Here is a 21885-nt window from a genome sequence, read left to right on the forward strand (position 1 = left end):
TGTGCTTGACCAAGAGTTTTGCACAAAGTTACTTATGCTGGCAGGTCTTGATAAAGATATATAATACATCATGAGTCAGTGTACGACATGTCAATCGGTAAGCAAGTAACCACCATCAGTACCATTACAGCCATGGAAATGGCCTCCCAGAGTGTGGCAAAGGCTACATATCGATTTTGCTGAGCTCGAAGGACAACAATTGTTCATTGTAATTGATAGCCATTCGAAGTGGGTCGAGGTGTTTCCAATGTGGAAAATAACAACAAGTAAAACATTAGACATTTTACGAAGTTTATTTTCTTCTTTTGGCCTCCCAGAAGAAATTGTTTCTGATAATGGACCACAATTTTATTCAGAAGAATTTGCACAGTTCACGAGCAAAAAGGGTGTGAAACATACCAAGGTTCCACCGTATCATCCTGCTTCAAATGGTGTAGCAGAGAGCACTGTACAAATTGTAAAACGCGTCTTCATCAAATAGATGTTGGATCTAAATCCAAAGAAACGACAGTTGTCATTGGACCACAAATTGGCTAATTTCCTAATTATGTATCGTAATACTCCTCACACAACTACAGATCGAACACCAACAGAGTTGTTTCTCAAATGACAGCCACAAACCAGATTCTCGTTGTTAAAACCAAACTTGGCACAGTCTGTAGAAGAGACACAATTAAGACAGAAAGAGAATCATGAGAGAGGTAGAGTAAAAGAGAGAAGTGTGAAATTAAATCAGAAGGTGAGAGTGAAGAACCATCACCATAAATGGTTAAAGTGGTTACCAGGAAGAGTGGTGAAGATATGTGGTCCTCGCACATATTTTCTCAAGATGTTTGATCATGGACAAGTTAGGTTTGTTCACATTGATCATAATTTACCTACAGAAGTGGAAGTAGTTAAAGGTGGGAATGATTCAATTATGTCTGACTTATCAGATAGTTTTGATACACCAGTAGCATATCCTATATCCAATGTACTGGAAACAAATCCAAGAGAAAGTCAGAATTTAAGTCTGAGTCCGAGTCAGGCAGACAAACAGTCTGAAGTTAGAGAGATTTCAAATGGAAATCAAGGGCATCGCTTGGAGGAAAACTTTCCTCAGGATCAGCCTCGAATGAGTTTAGATTCAACACCATGTTTGGAAGGTTCTGTTCGAGAGCGAAGGTATGCTCTTCGAAACAGAAAACAAGTGGTTAAGCTTGATTTGTAAATATGGCAAAATAAGTCCATATCTTTTGTTATGTATAACCATGCAAGCTTTGTATGATGTTGAGGGAGAAGTGTAATGTCTGTAGCTCCACACTGTGGACTCCTGTGTTACTGCAGCCAGTGCTGTTTATAATAAGGAACCAGGTCACCTGACAAGAAGGAGACTTCTGGAAACTACTGCCAACTTAAAAGCTGTGTGTGCAGTGTACTCTCTGGAAATATCACAGGGAGAGAGGGAGACTGCAGGGGGGAGAGAGGGAGACTGGGGGAGGGGGAGAGAGAGAGGGAGACAGGGGTGTTGGGAGGGAGAGGGAGACTGCGGGGGGGGAAGAGAGAGGGAGCCAGGGGGCGGGACAGGAGAGGGAGACTTTGCGGGGGGGGGGAAGAGAGAGGGGAGACTGGGGGGAGAGGAAAGGGAGACGGGGGGGAAGAGCGAGGGAGACTGGGGGGAGGAGAGGGAGACAGGAGGGTGAAGAGCAAGGGGGACTGGGGTGGAGGCGGGGAGAGGGAGACTTGGGCGGGAGGAGGGGGGAGGTGAGTGAGAGACGGGGGAGAGGGAGACTGGGGCGGGAAGGAGAGGGAGATGGGGGGGGGAGAGAGGAGGAGATGGGGGGAGAGAGGTAGGGAGTCTGGGGGGAGGTGGAGAGGGAGACTTGGGTGGGGGGCAGGGAGACTGGGGATGGGGGGGAGAGATGGAGACTGTGGGGGGAGGGAGACGGGGAGTGGGGGGTACGAGGGAGAGAGAGAGTGAGAGACAGGGGGAGAGGGAGACTGGGGCGGGAAGGAGAGCGAGACTGGGGGGGAGAGAGCGGGAGATGGGGAGAGAGAGGTAGGGAGACTGGGGGGGGGGAGAGAGGGAGGGAGATTGGGGGAGGGAGAGGGAGACTGGGTGGGGTGGAGAGGGGTGGGGAGAGAGAGAGAGAGAGAGAAAGACTGGGTGGGAAGAGAGAGGGAGATGAGGGGGAGAATGAGGGAGACTGGGGGAGGGAAAGTGAGGGGGACACTGAGAAGAGAGAGAGGGAGACTGGGGTGGTGGGAGGGAGAGGGAGACTGTGGGGGAGAGAGAGAGGGATACTGGGGTGGTGGAAGAGAGAGTGAGACTGCGAGGGGAAAGAGAGAGAGAGCTGGAGGGGAGAGGGAGACTGGGGTGGGGGTGGTTGGAGAGAGAGGGAGAATGGGGAGAGGGGAGAGAGAGGGAGACTGGGGAGAGGGGAGAGAGAGGGAGACTGGGGGGAGGGAAGAGAGAGGGAGACTGGGGAGAGGGGAGAGTGAGCGAGACTGTGGGGGGAGAGAGAGGGGGAGATTGGAGGGGAGAGAGGGAGACTGGGGTGGGGGGGGAGAGAGGGAGACTGGGGGGAAGAGAGGGAGAGACTGGGAGGGGAAGAGAGGGGGAGACTGGGAGGGGGAGAGAGAGGGAGACTGCGGGGGAGAGAGAGGGAGACTGGAGGGGAGAGGGGAAGACTGGGAGGGGAGAGAGAGAAGGAGACTGGGGCGGGGGGGAGAGAGAGGGAGACTGTGGGGTGGGGGGGGGAGAGGGAGAGAGACTGGGGGGAGAGAGAGGGAGAGTGGGGAGAGGGAGAGAGACTGGGAGAGAGAGAGCAATGATGAGGCCCGCTCGAAAAAAGAGCATGAAGTGCTGAATTTCTCTGCTTTGGCTTTGGGGCGGCCGGAACACTTCAAGAGTGGCAGGTGCGACTCGTTTCGGACGGTGGGCAATTTCGGTCCTTCTCTCTGCATCCACTCTATCAAAACCTTTCATAATTTTAAAGACCTCTATTAGGTCACCCCTGAGCCGTCGTTTTTCAAGAGAAGAGAGAGTCATCCTGTTCATCCTTTCCTGATATGTGTACCCTCGCATTCCTGGTATCATCCTTGTAAATGACCAGCTGAGTGTTTTCAACATTTTCTGTTTTGATTTCAGATTTCCAGCCTCCCCAGTGTTGGGCTTCTGTCCTGGGATGATTACCTGCTGATATAATTGAACCACCACAGCACTTTATCTTTTTACTAATGTTCATATATTTTGTTTTAAAGTTGCAACTTTTAATAAGATTTTGAATTGCGAAGGACACATATTGGTGATGTTATAAGAGACCAGAGTTTTACTGCCATTGTGAAAGTTCCCTAAATGAGCTTCTCTGTAAAATAATGCATTATATTTAATATTATTTTAATAATCTGTTGGACCATAAATGCATAGATAAACTACCCAAATAATAACCAGTATACAGTATAAGCTGTTTAAAATTACATAGAATGTACAGCACAGAAACAGGCCATTCGGCCCAACTGGTCCATGCCGGTGTTTATGCTCCACACGAGCCTCCTCCCACCCCTCTTCATCTCACCCTACCAACATATCTTTCTATTCCTTTCTCCCTCATGTGTTTATCCAGCTTCCCCTAAATGGATCTATGCTATTCACCTCAATCACTCCCTGTGGCAGCGAGTTCCACAGTCCCACCATTCTCTGGTAAAGAAGTTTCTCCTGAATTCCTTATTGAACTTATTATCTAGTAAATCATCTCAGTAATAATTAAACCATAAGGTATTTATACAGATGCATTAAAGGTTAAATCTGAAATTGCAGAATCGATTACACCTACAAAAATCTTCAGTCAATCCAGATTCCTAGTAATGGTATATTTTTATCCAATATAATCTTGAAACCATGATTTATTTTAATCCCAACAATTTGAAGCCTTACCATACTTACAATTTCAAAAAGAGAAGTAATGTCTGCTTCATATTCAAGATAAGGGTTTGTGCTGGTCAATAACTGTGTGAATTACAATTATACTGCCTTAGCTTGGAAAGATGTCAAAATATTGGATCATGTTAGTCTAAAATTGGTAGTAATACGAGAAGGCTCCACAGGAGAAAGTGCAGAAAAGATTTATGAGGATGATACCAGAACTGCGAGGTTTTAACTATCAGGAAAGACGGGGGCCTCATTTCTCTAGCAAAGAGAAGGCTGAGGGGTTACCTGACAGAGGTCTTTAAAATTATGAAAAGGGTTCGATGGGGTAGACGTAGAGAAGATGTTTCCACTGTTTCCAGATGAGGCAATTGCGGGTATATGGAGTTAGGTCACAGATCAGCCATTCATTGAATAGCAGAACAGGCTCGAGGGGCTGAATGGCCAACTACTATTTTCCAATACTTGTGGGGAGACCAAAACTAGGAGCCATAAATAAAAGATAGTCACTAATAAATCCAATAGGGAATTCAGGGGGAACCTCTTTACCCAGGGAGTGGTGAAAATGTGGAACTCGCTATCATATGGAGTGGTTGAGGTGAATAACATAGATTCATTTAAGGGGAAGCTAGACAAACACATGAGGGAGGAAGGAATAGAAGGTCCTGCTGATAAGGTGAGTTGAAGTACAGTGAGAGGAGGCTTGTGTGGCGCATAAACACCGACACGGACCAGTTGATCCAATTCTATGAGACTGTAATGGCTTCATGATTTGCAAAGCCTGACTCCCATCCTGAAGGATGTGTGCTCAGATCCCACGGCCTGCAGCTCCGATTCAATGAGTTTCCAATGTTCCTTGATTGGCCAAGTAAGAATGAAAGAACTTGCATTTATACATCACTTTTCATGACCTCAGGACATCCCAATGGGCTTTATAGCCAATGAAGTACTTTTTGAACTGCAGTCACTGTTGCAATGCAGGAAACGTGGCAGCCAATTTGTACACAGCAAGCTCCCACAAACAGCACTGTGATAATGACCAGATAATCGGTTTTAGGGATGCTGGTTGAAGGATAAATATTGGCCCAGGACTCCGGAGATAACTCTCTTGATCCTCTTCAAAATAGTGCCATGGGATTTTTTATGGCCATCTGAGAGGGCAGACAGGGCCTCGGTTTAATGTCTCATCTGAAAGACAGCACCTCCGACAGTGTAGCACTCCTTCAGCACTGCACTGGAGTGTCAACCAAGAGTTTTGTGCTCAAATCTCTGCAGTGGGACTTGAACCCACAACCTTCTGACTCAGAAACAAGAGTGCTGCTCACTGAGCCACAGCTCAGTAGATTGAATTAAGATGTAACGGCAACCATAAAGTGCTAACTTGTGCACAACATTTCGGGAACAAGACTAATATACAACAGAGCTGATGGCAGGCTTGGTGTTGTCATTTGTTAAACATGTACGTGGTATTTTCCCTGAAAATCCCTAACCTTTACAATGGACTCTCACCGTAAATTCGGTAGAAGGATTAGAAACTAGGCTGGCAGCTGGATGGAACAGGCCCGGGTCTAAAGTCAAGGATTCTTATTGGCCTTGTGGGCCAGAACCTCTGTCCATGCCCTACAAGGGCATGGCGTAACTGGGAGCAGTGCCAAGGGGCGGAGACTCTCTACATTGGAAGTTCTACCTCAACAACAACTACAATTTGCATTTATATAGCGCTTTTAACGTGGTAAAGCGTCCCAAGGCGCTTCACAGGAGTGATTATCAAACAGAATTTGACACCGTGCCATACAAGGGGATACTAGAACAGGTGATTAAAAGTTTGGTCGAAGAGGCAGGTTGTAAGGAGCGTCTTAAAGGAAGAAAGAGAAGTGAAGAGGTTTAGTGAGGGAATTTCAGAGCTTAGGCCCAGGCAGCTGAAGGCACAGCCACCAAGGGTGCAGCAAAGGAAATCGGGGAAGCTCAAGAGGCCAGAATTGGAGGAGCGCAGAGATCTAGTCCGTGAGTGGGAGCCAGCCTATGATTGGTGGAGGAACACCTGGTCTGAGGGATGACACACATATATATGTATAGGGAAAGTTCTCAATGGATTAAAGTAAAACTGTGGGAATATTAGTGTAGAAATGTATAATGTGTTTGTATGAAACTGCTTTACCCATTATTTGAACAGAAGCACATGTATGAAAAAACATAGATGTTTTTCTAACACTCCAATTAAATAGTGCAATGCGTTCCACCAGATCATGAGAACGCAAATCTACCCTGTGGTGTTTTGTTGTTCAACAGTTCACTCAATCCTTAATTCACGAACTCAACATTTCATTTTATTTCAGCAAAATGTTGCTCGTGTCCAGGAAATTGATTTTTTCCAAGTGGAGGCCCCAGGGAGATTACTTTGTTCCAATTTACACTAAAACAACACCAGTTTTAACTTCAAAGAATATTAATGTCATCCTTCATTTGTTATTTTCTCCTCCAAGTCTTTCTCTCTCTCTGCCTCCGCATTATTTACTCTACTTCGGCTGAGAGATCAAGCTGGAAAATTGCCGCTCGGTTTCTGACAATGCTGCTCTGTAACTAATCACTAGGGACAGCACAGGGTACGATACCAGGTAATTTGCTCAGATTTTTACCTTCCTCGCTGGAGCTCCGCGCATGGCCTCTGTTTGGGTCGTCCTCCTAATGACCCAACTACACTTCGCTGCTCTGATTCTCACCATCCTGCCACCACGCAATGGGGCAAGCACAACGCTAGACCAAGGCCAACCCAAATCACAACTAAATACAATTCAAACCTTGTTTACTCATTAAATCTCAAATTGAAATGGTTGCTGAGGCTTGACGAACAGCCAGAAGATGCAGTGCTGGGCGCTTAATAATAGCTTTTGTGTCAGGGTTCCAAAATTCTAACTATAATACCTCGGTGCATGTCGTGTTTGTAACCCTCACATAACTGTAACCTTTATGTAACAACACTGTACACTGTATACACCTGAGAAATGCACACCTTGACCACAGGGTGTGAACTTGTGGGAGACACTCCTCACCTGGTCATCCAGTTTTTTAAAGGGAGGTCCCATGCAGGGTCATCACTCCTTGGCCCTGTGAATAAAGGTACAGGTCACAGAGTGACCTTGTCTCCGGTATGTGCCTCGTGTTGATGTGCTGTAGTGTGTAAGGACACAACATTTGGTGACAAGAAACACGAATCAACGACTCAAGAGAATGGCCACCAGTAGCACGGAGGAACGGTAATGTGTTGGTGAGAACTGGGACAATTTCATTGAGAAGCTCCAGCAGAGCTTTGTCATGAAGGACTGGCTGGGAGTGGTAGCGGCTGACAAGCGGAGGGCGCATCTACTGACCAGCTGCGAACCAAAGACGCACGCGCTGATGAAAGACCTGCTCGAACCCGAGAAGCCGGCGGACAAGACCTTCGAGGAGCTCAGCAAACTGATCGGTGAGCACCTCAAACCAGCGAGTAGTATACACATGGCCCGACACCGAATCTATACGCACCGATGTCGGGAAGGGCAGAGCATACCGGACTTCGTTGCGGACCTTCGGCGCTTGGCCAGTCTCTGTAAGTTCACAGACGCTTGCAGGGGGGAGATGTTACGGGATTTGTTCATTGAGGGCATTGGTCATGCCGGGATTTTTAGGAAGCTAATTGAGACCAAGGACTTGACCTTGGAAGCAGCGGCATTGGTGGCTCAAATCTTCATGGCGGGGGAGGAGGAAACCAAGATCGTAAATGCGCGCAACTCTGCTCCCAACGTGGCGATGGAGCAGGGAGTTAACATTGTAAATGCGACTCAGAACCCCGCAGGCAGGCAAGGGCAATTCAACACCAACCAGGCAGTAACAGACTCTAGGGTGGGTCCTCAACAGAGACAATGGCAGGTTGAACGGACATTTACACCATCACAAAGGACAATACGTCCTGGGATGGGACCATTGACACCCACAAACAGAGTGCTCAAGAGTAATCAAAGAGTCAATCAGAGAGGAATGCCTGGTAACAGCTCTTTTGTTCACAACAATCTCAGCTCATGCTGGAGGTGCGGGGGCAGACATACTGCGAAGACCTGCTGGTTTCAACAATTCATCTGCAGAAATTGTAACGTGAGTGATGATTTAGCCAGGATGTGCAGGAAGCCCGCAGCAACGCTGGTTTACGAAGTGGATGAACCACAAGAGGACTCTGCAAGGCAGGGGTATGCCTGGGACACAGCAATGGATGCTGAAGTTCAGTGGGTTCAGGTGGCAAACATCCACAGCTCATACACAAGAACGCCACCTAAGATGATGAGAGTACTGTTAAACAGCATCCCGGTATGCATGGAGCTGGACACAGGAGCCAGCCAGCACTCATGAGTGTCCAACAATTCGAGGAACTGTGGCCACTCAGAGCTAGCAGACCCAAACTTGAATGCATTGACATGCAATTATGGACGTACACCAAAGAGATCATCCCATGTTGGTGGTCACATATAATGGATCTCAGAACCAGCTGCCACTCTGAATTGTCCGGGGAAATGGTCCTGCGCTATTGGGGAGGAGCTGGCTAGCCAGGATGAACTGGAAATGGGGGGTTGTGCACGCCATTTCATCTGTGGAACGAAGTTCATGCTCACAGGTCCTACAAAAGTTTGAGTCATTATTTCAACCTGGCGTCGGGACTTTCAAAGGCACCAAAGCAGTGATACGCATCACCCCGGACACCAGACCAGTGCACCACAAAGCCAGAGCTGTGCCATATGTGATGCGGGAGAAAATTGAGAGTGAGTTGGACAGGTTGCTAAGAGAGGGCATAATTTCGCCTATTGAATTCAGCGACTGGGCAAGCCCCATCATCTCTGTTCTAAAAACGGATGGCTCGGTCAGGATCTGCGGCGACTACAAGGCCACCATCAACCGAGTGTCCCTTCAGAACCAATACCCGCTTCCGAGAGCAGAAGATTTTTTTGCCACGTTGGCAGGCGGCAAGCTGTTCACCAAGTTGGACCTCACTTCGGCCTACATGACCCAAGAACTGGCCGAAGAATCCAAGCTACTGACCACCATCACCACGCACAAGCGGCTGTTTGTCTACAACAGGCGTCCGTTCGGCATTAGTTCAGCAGCCGCTATCTTTCAGAGGAACATGGAAAGCTTACTCAAATCCATCCCCGGAACATTGTATTTCAGGACGACATCCTTATCACGGGTCGAGACACCGAAGAACACCTCCACAACCTGAAGGAGGTGCTATGCCAACTGGACCGGGTAGGCCTGTGACTAAAGAAGTCCAATTGTGTGTTTTTGGCCCCAGAGGTCGAGTTTTTGGGCAGGAGGATTGCCGCAGATGGGATCCGGCCCACCGAATCCAAAACGGAGGCGATCCGTCGCGTGCCCAGGCCCGGCAACACATCGGAGTTGCGTTCATTTCTGGGACTATTGAACTATTTCGGGAACTTTCTGCAGAACTTAAGTACATTGTTGGAGCTGCTACACGTGCTCCTGCGTAAGGGTTGTGAGTGGTTTTGGGAGGACTGTCAGGAAGGGGCTTTCAATCGGGCACAGAATCTGCTTTGTTCTAATAAGTTATTGACCCTGTACGACCTCTGTAAGAAATTGGTTTTGACATGCAATGCATCATCCTATGGGGTTGGGTGCGTGTTGCAGCAGAGTAATGATGAGGGCGGACTCCAACCTGTGGCTTATGTCTCCAGGTCACTCTCCCAAGCAGAAAGGGGGTATGGGATGGTTGAATAGGAGGTACTTGCATGTGTCTACAGGGTGAAAAAGATGCACCAGTACCTTTTTGGCAGAAGGTTCGAGTTAGAAACGGACCAGAAGCCGTTAACATCCCTGTTGTCCGACAGCAATGCTATCAATGCCAATGCGTCAGCTCACTTACAACGATGGGCTGTCATGCTGGCTGCGTAACATAGAAACATAGAAACATAGAAAATAGGTGCAGGAGTAGGCCATTCATCCCTTCTAGCCTGCACCGCCATTCAATGAGTTCATGGCTGAACATGCAACTTCAGTACCCTCTTCCTGCTTTCTCGCCATACCCCTTGATCCCCTGAGTAGTAAGGACTTCATCTAACTCCCTTTTGAATATATTTAGTGAATTGGCCTCAACTACTTTCTGTGGTAGAGAATTCCACAGGTTCACCACATCTGGGTGAAGAAGTTTCTCCTCATCTCGGTCCTAAATGGCTTACCCCTTATCCTTAGACTGTGACCCCTGGTTCTGGACTTCCCCAACATTGGGAACATTCTTCCTGCATCTAACCTGTCTAAACCCGTCAGAATTTTAAACGTTTCTATGAGGTCCCCTCTCATTCTTCTGAACTCCAGTGAATATAAGCCCAGTTGATCCAGTCTTTCTTGATAGGTCAGTCCCACCATCCCGGGAATCAGTCTGGTGAATCTTCGCTGCACTCCCTCAATAGCAAGAATGTCCTTCCTCAAGTTAGGAGACCAAAACTGTACACAATACTCCAGGTGTGGCCTCACCAAGGCCCTGTACAACTGTAGCAACACCTCCCTGCCCCTGTACTCAAATCCCCTCGCTATGAAGGCCAACATGCCATTTGCTTTCTTAACCGCCTGCTGTACCTGCATGTCAACCTTCAATGACTGATGTACCATGACACCCAGGTCTTGTTGCACCTTCCCTTTTCCTAATCTGTCACCATTCAGATAATAGTCTGTCTCTCTGTTTTTACCACCAAAGTGGATAACTTCACATTTATCCACATTATACTTCATCTGCCATGCATTTGCCCACTCACCTAACCTATCCAAGTCACTCTACAGCCTCATAGCATCCTCCTCGCAACTCACACTGCCACCCAAATTAGTGTCATCCACAAATTTGGAGATACTACATTTAATCCCCTCGTCTAAATCATTAATGTATAATGTAAACAGCTGGGGCCCCAGCACAGAACCTTGCGGTACCCCACTAGTCTGCCATTCTGAAAAGTACCCATTTACTCCTACTCTTTGCTTCCTGTCTGACAACCAGTTCTCAATCCACGTCAGCACACTACCCGCAATCCCATGTGCTTTAACTTTGCACATTAATCTCTTGTGTGGGACCTTGTCGAAAGCCTTCTGAAAGTCCAAATATACCACATCAACTGGTTCTCCCTTGTCCACTTTACTGGAAACATCCTCAAAAAATTCCAGAAGGTTTGTCAAGCATGATTTCCCTTTCACAAATCCATGCTGACTTGGACCTATCATGTCACCATTTTCCAAATGCACTGCTATGACATCCTTAATAATTGATTCCATCATTTTACCCACTACTGAGGTCAGGCTGACCGGTCTATAATTCCCTGTTTTCTCTCTCCCTCCTTTTTTAAAAAGTGGGGTTACATTGGCTACCCTCCACTCAATAGGAACTGATCCAGAGTCAATGGAATGTTGGAAAATGACTGTCAATGCATCCGCTATTTCCAAGGCCACCTCCTTAAGTACTCTGGGATGCAGTCCATCAGGCCCTGGGGATTTATCGGCCTTCAATCCCATCAATTTCCCCAACACAATTTCCCGACTAATAAAGATTTCCCTCAGTTCCTCCTCCTTACTAGACCCTCTGACCCCTTTTATATCCGGAAGGTTGTTGGTGTCCTCCTTAGTGAATACCGAACCAAAGTACTTGTTCAATTGGTCTGCCATTTCTTTGTTCCCCGTTATGACTTCCCCTGATTCGTATGACTACACCATACGGCACCGGCCAGGCACCGAACATTGCGCTGACGTGCTCAGCAGGCTTCCACTGGCCACCACTGAGGGAGCAGCGGAGCAAAGCGCGGAGATGGTCATGGCCGTTGAAGTCTTTGACAGCGCAGGCTCCCCCATCACAGCCCACCAGATCAAAACCTGGACAAACAGAGATCCCCTCCTATCTCTGATTAAGAAAAGTGTCCTGACTGGGGATTGGGTGCCCGCACACAAAGCATGCCCTGAAGAGGTCAGACCGTTCCACAGACGGATGGATGAACTCTCCATCCAAGCCGGCTGCCTATTATGAGGCAGCCGAGTAGCATTGATCAGAGAACTCCACAGCGAGCACCCAGGCATTGTGCTAATGAAGGCCATTGCCCGGTCACATGTATGGTGGCCGGGAATTGATGCAGAACTGGAACACTGTGTTCGCAGGTGCACGATGTGTGCCCAGCTGGGCAATGCCCCGAAGGAGGCCCCACTCAGCCCGTGGCCCTGGCCCACCAAGCCATGGTCACGTATTCACGTAGACTACGTGGGCCCGTCCATGGGAAGAATGTTCCTCATTATTGTTGATGCATACTCGAAATGGATCAACTGCATCATATTGAATTCATGCACGACATCCACCACAGTGGAGAGTCTGCGTGCGGTCTTTGCGACCCACAGCCTGACGGACATCCTGGTTAGCGACAATGGCCCGTGTTTCACTAGCTATGAATTCCGGGAGTTCATGTTGGGTAATGGCATCAAACTTGTCAGGACAGCGCCGTTCAAGCCGGCTTCCAATGGCCAGGCGGAATGTGTGGTCCAAATCATAAAGCAAGGCATGCTCCGGATTCAAGGACCCTCCCTTCAATACCATCTATCGTGCCTCCTGCTGGCCTACAGGTCCCAACTGCACTCACTCACGGGCGTCACGCCAGCAGAACTACTCATGAAACGTACACTTAAAACTCGGCTGTCCCTCATTCATCCAGTCTTGTCAGACATTGTTGAGGGCAAGCGCCAGTCCCAAAATGAGTGCCACGACCGTAACTCAAAGGGGAGATGGATAGAAATCGATAACCCTGTATTTGTTCTTAATCATGCTGTGGGGCCCAAGTGGCTCGAGGGTACTGTAATTGGTAACAAGGGGAATAGGGTCATAGTGATCACACTCAACAATGGGCAGATATGCCGCAAGCATCAGGACCAAATAAAAAAAAAGGTTCAGCATGGACACTGAGGAACCTGAGGAAAATCATGAGATGCTGCCCACTGCCAGAGAACAAGCAACAAGAACCGTCAGCAGCATGCACAGTCCCTGCGGCCAGCCTGGACGAGCCGGAATCACCACAGGTGACAAAGATGCATGCCAAGACTCAACAACCAGAGCCCCAACTGCGGCGCTCCACGAGAGAGCGTCGACCGCCTGAAAGACTTAATCTTTGACCCAAAGACGTTGGGGGGATGTGATGTCATGTTTGTAACCCTCACATAACTGTAACCTTTATGTAACAACACTGTACACTGTATACACCTGAGCAATGCACACCTTGACCACAGGGGGTGAACTTGTGGGAGACACTCCTCACCTGGTCATCCAGGTATATAAAGGGAGGTCCCACGCAGGGTCATCACTCCTTGGTCCTGTGAATAAAGGTACAGGTCACAGAGTGACCTTGTCTCAAGTATGTGCCTCGTGTTGATTTGCTGCAGTGTGTAAGGACACAACAGTGCATTTACAAGAATTAAAAGTGAAGAGCGATGTCTGCAGACCAATGGACCAATGATCTGTGCGAAAACCGAGATCAAACACTGCATGCCAGAGTCCCTCACTTACAATACACAGGACAGTCGACTGTACGTGGAGAGAGTGTGCTTCAGTCTGACTCCCAGTGAGTCATGATTAACCAATCTTTGTTTTTTTCTTTGCTTTAATCATGAGCATAAGCTTAGTCATAATGAACCCTCCCAGGATAGTACTTCATAGGAAAACAAAAGCAGTTCAATTGATTATACTGACATTTGATGTTTTTCATTCACACCATCACAATAACGGGAAAAAAAATCTTTTGGGATTGACAATAAAAAAATCTTTGCAATGTCCATGCTATAATTATTATCCTGAGATTGTAACGAGGTCAATACCCTTTCTGCACAACCCACTGATTCAAATATCAGCATTTGGAGGGATGAGCCCCTTTTCAAATTATTCTAATCAAAGAAATCGCAATCAAAATCTAATAGTTTATTTCAATTTTGGGAGTCAAAGACGGAGAGTCAGTCTCATTTTTCATTCAGACTTCTACTACATACTTGGAAGTACTTACTGATGTGTAAAGATATCCTTCACCATTCATGGCCACATACAGCCCTGTCTTCACACCCTGAATGGCAACGACTCGGAGTCCCACTGGCACAAGGTTGAACAATGCTGGAAGTACAAACAAGCACGTTAATAGGGTGCCTAGTGCAAATTCTGACTGCTTAAAGAACCAGAGAAATATACATGTGGAACAAGCAATCAAGGACGGTTATAATTATCAAGAAAGTTTGAGCCGCCAAAAAAACTAATGGACCTGATAGAGGTCTTTCAGATTATGGAAAGGTCGGCGTAGAGAAGATGTTTCCTACTGTGAGGGAGTCCAAAACTAGGGGCATCGATATAAGGTAGTCACTCATAAATCCAATAGGGAATTCAGGAGAAACTTCTTTACCCAGAGAGTGGTGAAGATGTGGAACTTGCTACCAGAGGGAGTGGTTGAGGTGAATAGCATGATGCATTTAAGGGGAAGCTAGATAAACACATGAGGGAGAAAGGAATAAAAGGATATGCTGATAGGGTGAATGGTGGGGGGAGGAGACTCGTGTGGAGCATAAACATCAGTTGGGCCCAATGGCCTGTTTATTGCTGTACATTCTATGTAAAACATATACTAGGTCACATCCAGCACAAGTTGATCTGGATATGAATATGTTCTTCTATAGGTTTCCCTAATTCGTACAATTTAATTACAGACAATGGGGCCGAAATTGCCCCTTTCCTTAAGCCCTCTTAACAGCGGAAAGTGGCGGCCATCATCAAAATTCCTTTTATCCCAGCGGTGACCCACTCCCCCACACCACTCCGCTGCTGCCAATCCATGTTAAGTGCGTCATCACAGTGTGCACTGCCGATCTACCCTGCCAATTGCGAAATTCTGCTGTGAAAATCTTTGGCCTGCCTGGCAATGCTAAAACAAGCTTTTTCCCGGCGGTCCAGTGAGGCTGAGGCTTTCTGCGATAGTAGTGTGACTCCCCTTAAAGGGGAAGGCTTACTGCCGCTGCCGTCATGTTTTTTTTTTGTCGGCCGACTGCTAGGTCGGCACAACAATTATGCCCCCGGGTTCGGCCGGGCTGCCAACAGACAGCATGGCACCCCCTCTTGAGGGCCAGTCCACTGACCCGGCTGAAACCCTCCCTGGTGGCCCAGTGGACTGAGGTTTAAAGAGCGCGCAGGCTCTCCCCTTTGATGACAGCATCACAGCGGCTATTCCGCACATCCCTAACTTCCGCCCCTCTAGTGTTGCCACCACCGCATATCCGCTCCCATTAAGAGCGACTTCTGTATCCGAATAAAAAAAAACAACCAAGAGCGGAATTACGCTCAAGAGGCAACCTCAACCACTGCTACGCTAAAAACACTCAAAACGGGCTGCGTGCACCCCGTTTCGAGCGGGGGACAATTTCGGCCCCAATGTATTTTCACCTGAAGGCTTTTTTTGGTGTTAAGTAACTGACCACTCTTGCTCATGTAAAGTCGGTTATCAACTTTCTACACTGAAAGTAACAGTACCACTAAACATCATCAAAACATGGGAATTGGATAAATATTTGAAAAGCAAAAGTTTGCAGGGCTGTGGGGAAAGAGCAGTGGAGTGGAACTAATTGGACAGTTCTTTCAAAGAGCTGGCACAGACATGATGGACCAAATGGCCTCCTTCTGCACTGTGTGATTCCAAGACTTTCATGTGTTCCTAGTTTAAGTTATGAATATGGTAGCATAGTGGTTATGTCACTGAACTAATAATCCAGAGACCTGGACTAATGATGCAGAGACATGAGTTCAAATCCCACCACGGCAGCTAGCCGAATTTAAATTCAGTTAATTAAATAAATCTGGAATAAAAAACTAGTATCAGTAATGGTGACTATGAAACTACCAGATTGTCGTTAAAAACCCATCTGATTTGCTATCTGCTGTCCTTTCCCGGTCTGGCCTAAATGTGACTCCAGACCCACAGCAATGTGGTTGATTCTGAAATGGCCGAGAAAGCCACTCAGTTTCACCACCACCTTCTCAAGGGACAATTAGGAATGGGCAATAGATGCTAGGCTTGCCAGTGATGCCCACATCCCATGAATAGATTTTTAAAAAGGATGAGTTTTAAGCAGTTATTTCACCAGCTTCACAATTCATCGATTGTGTCATCCGTCTTTAACATAAGTGAAATTATTTTGTGATAATTCCTAGCATTACAAAATAAATATATACTGGATTGGCTTTCTTGTGTTTGTGTGGTTTTTATTAAATGTTGCATTCTCTGTTTTCTTTTTTAAACTGAATTCTCTTCTTGTCTAGAAGATGGAGAAATACAAAGAAGATTGCTGTGGTTTGATTGATGTGTTTTTGATTGAGTACCGGTGCAGTCAGCTGTGTTTGGTAGGTGGTATGTGATTCTATTCGATGTCATTCCACTGCGATGCAAGGGAGATTACTAACCAAGGGTATATCCATCCTTCTTCTCTGCATGAAGGTCTCTGGCCTGCAAACACCGATCGTCACATCCCACTACTGGCGTGGCCCACTCGGAAACTGCGTAGCTGTGACTTAGCAATCAAGTATCAGAAAGGCTTCCTGATGAGGTGCACTTGATTTTCATTTCCTGTGTAATGTACTCACCTACGTCTATAGGGCAATAAATGCTAGGCTTGGGAAATTAGGGATAGTGTTAAAACCAAGGAAGAGGCATATAAATTGGCCAGAAAAAGCAGCAAACCTGAGGACTGGGAGAAATTTAGAATTCAGCAGAGGTGGACAAAGGGTTTAATTAGGAGGAGGAAAATAGAGTATGAGAGGAAGCTTGCAGGGAACATAAAAACTGACTGCAAAAGCTTCTATAGATATGTGAAGAGAAAAAGATTAGTGAAGACTAATGTAGGTCCCTTGCAGTCAGAATCAGGTGAATTTATAATGGGGAACAAAGAAACAGCAGACCAATTGAATAAATACTTTGGTTCTGTTTTCACTAAGGAAGACACAAATAACCTTTCGGAAATACTAGGGGACCGAGGGTCTAGTGAAAAGGAGGAACTGAAGGAAATCCTTATTAGTCAGGAAATTGTGTTAGGGAAATTGATGGGATTGAAGGCCGATAAATCCCCAGGGCCTGATAGTCTGCATCCCAGAGTACTTAAGGAAGTGGCCTTAGAAATAATGGATGTATTGGTGATCATTTCCAACATTCTATCGACTCTGGATCAGTTCCTATGGACTGGAGGGTAGCTAATGTAACACCACTTTTTTAAAAAGGAGGGAGAGAGAAAACAGGGAATTATAGACCGGTTAGACTGACATTGGTAGTGGGGAAAATGTTGGAATCAATTATTAAATATGTAATAGCAACGCATTTGGAAAGCAGTGACAGGATCGATCCAAGTCAGCATGGATTTATGAAAGGGAAATCATGCTTGACAAATCTTCTGGAATTTTTTGAGGATGTAACTAGTAGAGTGGACAAGGGAGAACCAGTGGGTGTGGTGTATTTGGACTTTCAAAAGGCTTTTGACAAGGTCCCACACAAGAGATTAGTGTGCAAAATTAAAGCACATGGTATTGGGGGTAATGTTTTAACGTGAATAGAGAACTGGTTGGCAGACAGGAAGCAAAGAGTAGGAATAAACGATTCCTTTTCAGAATGGCAGGCAGTGACTAGTGGGGTACCTCAAGGTTCAGTGCTGGGACCCCAGCTATTCACAATATACATTAATGATTTGGACGAAGGAATTGAATGTAATATCTCCAAGTTTGCAGATGACACTAAGCTGGGTGGCAGTGTGAGCTTTGAGGAGGACGCTAAGAGGCTGCAGGGTGACTTGGACAGGTTACGTGTGTGGGCAAATGCATGGCAGATGCAGTATAATGTGGATAAATGTGAGGTTATCCACTTTGGGAGCAAAAACACAAAGGTAGAATATTATCTGAATGGTGACAGATTAGGAAAAGGGGATGCGCAACGAGACCTAGCTGTCATAGTACATCAGTCATTGAAAGTTGGCATGCAGGTACAGCAGGCGGTGAAGAAGGCAAATGGCATGTTGGCCTTCATAGCGAGAGGATTTGAGTATAGGAGCGGGGAGGTCTTACTGCAGTTGTACAGGGCCTTGGTGAGGCCACATCTTGAACATTGTGTACAGTTTTGGTCTCCTAATCTGAGGAAAGACATTCTTGCTATTGAGGGCATGCAGCGAAGGTTCACCAGACTGATTCCCGGGATGGCAGAACTGACATATGAAGAAAAACTGGAGTGACTAGGCTTATATTCACTGGAATTTAGAAGAATGAGAGGGGACCTCATAGAAACATATAAAATTCTGACAGGATTTGACAGATTAGATGCAGGAAGAATGTTCCCGATGTTGGGGAAGTCCAGAACCAGGAATCACAGCCTAAGGATAAGGGGTAAGCCATTTAGGACCGAGATGAGGAGAAACTTCTTCACTCAGAGAATTGTGAACCTGTGGAATTCTCTACCACAGAAAGTTGTTCATTAGATATATTCAAAAGGGAGTTAGATGTGGCCCTTATCGCTAAAGGGATCAAGGGGTATGGAGAGAAAGCAGGAATGGGGTACTGAAGTTGCATGATCAGCTATGATCTTCTTGAATGGTGGTGCAGGCTTGGAGGGCCGAATGGCCTACTCCTGCACCTATTTTCTATGTTTCTATGTTTCTTTAGGAACAGGAGGAGGCCACTCAGCCCCTCGAGCCTCTTCCGCCATTCAATTAGAGTACGGCTGATCTCTATCTTAACTTGATCTACGCATCTTGATTCGTTAACCCTTACTAGCCTTGTCTAACAAAATCTATTCATCTCACTTTTGAAATATTCAATTGATACCTAACCTCAACAGCTTTTTGGGGGAGAGAGTTCCGGATTTCCACTGCCCTTTGTGTGAAGAAGTGCTTCCTGACATCACCCCTGAATGGCCCGGCTCTAATTTTAAGGTTATGTCCCCTTTGTTCTGGACTGCCCCACCAGAGGAAATAGTTTCCACCCTATTGAATTCTTTAATCAAATTAAACATCTCAATTAGATCAGCCTTTAATCTTCTATATTCAAGCCTTCATCTTCTACATGTAAATGTAAGCCTTTCTTTCATTTTTCCTGGCCCTGATGCTAGCCTGTATCTCAAGGTGAGTCTCACATCCTCCCCCGTCAAGTGTGTTGTGAGTGGTTTTACCAGGTGTACCTGAGCCAGTCCTGCACCGGTCTCAACTGAGGACCGGGACGGAAGAATTGCCAATGTGCGGAGTCCCCAATCACTGACCCCACTTTACGTTGATGTCCTTGGAGGGGTAGCTGGAGGCTCTGCCCCCACATGCCAGCCCAGAGATATTGTCCTGTGATCAGGATCTGACATCTCCGGGTCCCACCTGAGCTTTCAGCCACTCCAGGGAACTTCCACCAAAGATACATCTGAATGGCCATGAACTTGGTGAAAGAACCAGAGGTGGAGATGAGGAGCAATGTTTTTACACAGTAAGTTGTCGTGATCTGGAACACGCTGCCTGAAAGGGCTGTGGAAGCAGATTCAATAGTAACTTTCAAAAGGAAATTGGATAAATACTTGAAAAATAAAATTTTGCAGGGCTATGGGGAAAGAGCAGGGGTTGTGGGACTAATTGGATCGCTCTTTCAAATCCTTTTTGAAGGCCAGGGTTTGCAGCAAGGCCCTGACGGGGGAAGGAGTTTGGAAGGATGGCTGGTCTAAGAGCTGCAAGGAGAGCCAACACGTTCACTGATATGGAGCTGGAGATACTGATGGATTGTGTGGAGGACAGAAGAAGAATACTGTTTCCTGACGTGGGGAGACCTGGCAGACTGCCAGTACATAATGCATGGAGGGAGCTTGCAGGGGAGGTGTCAGGCACCTTTATATATGTGGACCCATCCTCCCAGGAGGGTGTTGGCCAGTCTGCATCCGGTACTTCCAGGGTGGCGATGGGTCGACGTCTCCTCGCTCTGGGGCGACGGGGATCCTCCTCCTCCTGCGCCTCCTCCTCCTACGTCTCCTCCTCCTCAGGTGGTACTGCCGGCTCGACCTCCAGCGGCTGGCCCCTCATGATGGCCGGGTTGTGCAGCATGTGGCAAACCATGACGATTATGGAGACCCATTGAGGAGAGTACTGCAAGTTGCCACCAGAGCGATCCAAGCACCGGAACCTCTGCTTACGCCTATGCACTGCTCGATGATGCACCTGGTGGCACAGTGAGCATCATTGTATGCATACTCTGGCGCTGTCCTGGGGTTCCGCAGAGGAGTGAGCAGCCAAGTGGACAGGGGATATCCCTTGTCCCTAAGCAGCCAACCGCAATCCTGATTCGGGCCGGTCAAGATGGCAGGCACACTGGTCTGGTGCCGAATGAACGGATCATGGCTGCTGCCTCCCTTGCCCGCTGCCTCTCTGCATGGTGCTGATGGTGACACCATGCAGATGGTGATGCTGCCCTGTTTCTGACCAGGTGTACCAGGTGTCGCCCTCCCAACACTCCTCTCATCCTCAGGGTGAACCCTGCCAAGCAGGTCTCTGCAGCCCACAGGCCTCCACTAAAGAGTCAGACCTGAAAGTTGTACAAAAGTACAGGGATATGTGCAAACCTCTGAGCAGCACTCAGCAGGTTGAATGGAGCCAAAACAATTAATAAAACTACGTGAAAAGATAAATACTGCGCATGCTGGAAAATGAAATAAAAACACTAATAATTAATAAAACTATATCAAAAGATAAATACTGCGGATGCATGCTGGAAAATGAAATAAAAATAATAATGAGTGATAAAACGTTTTACCTACCAAAGGGCCCCAGCGGTGTCGCGTTCGAGCACCGCCTCAAAAACCTTGCGGGGCACTGCCAGGAAAAATCCTACTTTTTCCTCGGTGAATTTCACTTTGGTAGTCCCTTTCCAGCAGCCCGCACGCTGCAGAGCTCACCGCTGGTAACCTTCCTTGACAGCGGCTTCACTGCGCCGTTTCCGGCGGAAGTGAACACCGCTGAAATTCCCCTCGACTCGCCGATTTTTTCGATCGACCGCCCAAACTCCGTGGTAGCCGTCCCTTCGGGGACGGTGAATTTCGGGCCCACTCTGTCTGAAAGCATCAGAACCGTTTAGCAAGCTGTCTGAAAGCGAGCAGCGGTTTCATGGGCTAAAAAAATCACTGACTGACACAGACTGGCCTATCAATAAAAAGAAATTCAATTCCCGCATGAATTAAGAGAGTGGTATAATGACATGCTAATTACAGTAAAATAAAATGTTATCCTAGAATCTGACAGCACAGAAAGTGGCCATTCGGCCCATTAAGCCTGTGCCGGCTCTTTGAAAGAACTATCCAATTAATCCCAAATGTAGTTAAGATATTAATGCAAATTATGACTATTTGCTACTTTTTTGATTTAGAAAAAACAATCAGTTGAGTGAGAATGTTGCATGGTTTCAGTGTCATGCTGTGATTGGTGGTGGCAGTATTGTTAAACTACTGAAAGTGTTGACGTTACAACTTCAACTGGATTTTCCCTGTCCATAGTGTTAAAGATTCTGCCACTGCTCGATTCACAAAATGTTTAATTCAATTGGCTCTGTTTACAGGAAATGAGTTTCAGGAGTCTCAATCTAGCTCGTGAGCCCCAGTCACATTTCCCCGTGCTGATGCCCTTTTGAGTGAGGCTGTGCTATTGGCAATCTCACTTAGAAAAGGTCACCAGAATGGCTGGTGTGCGAAATGGGAAACATGTTCCATTGATTGCATAGGTCTCTCCAAAGGCTGACGCTAGGGTATGTAGTCGCAAAAGAGTAAAGAGGGTGTTTCTCCATTTCAAACCTGGGAACATTACACACTAACATTGAGGGATGGAAATGAAAAAACATTTCATTCCCAGCATTAATGGCCTTCACCTTAATAAGCACAAATATTCACCAAAATAAATATGTGTATATG

The 21885-nt window shown here is 46.9% G+C and overlaps 1 protein-coding gene across 2 annotated transcripts in view; it reads right to left on the reverse strand.

The window, feature by feature from the left end:
• fgf14 (fibroblast growth factor 14) overlaps nt 1-21885 on the reverse strand; it is a 356072-nt gene that overhangs the window by 227277 nt on the left and 106910 nt on the right. For both annotated transcript variants that reach the window (XM_070891408.1, XM_070891409.1), the window contains one exon: nt 13957-14060. In XM_070891408.1, the coding sequence (XP_070747509.1) occupies nt 13957-14060 (104 nt within the window). The remainder of the gene's footprint in view (nt 1-13956; nt 14061-21885) is intronic.

Source organism: Pristiophorus japonicus, chromosome 10, assembly GCF_044704955.1.
Source record: "Pristiophorus japonicus isolate sPriJap1 chromosome 10, sPriJap1.hap1, whole genome shotgun sequence".
Classification (NCBI taxonomy): Eukaryota; Metazoa; Chordata; class Chondrichthyes; family Pristiophoridae; genus Pristiophorus; species Pristiophorus japonicus.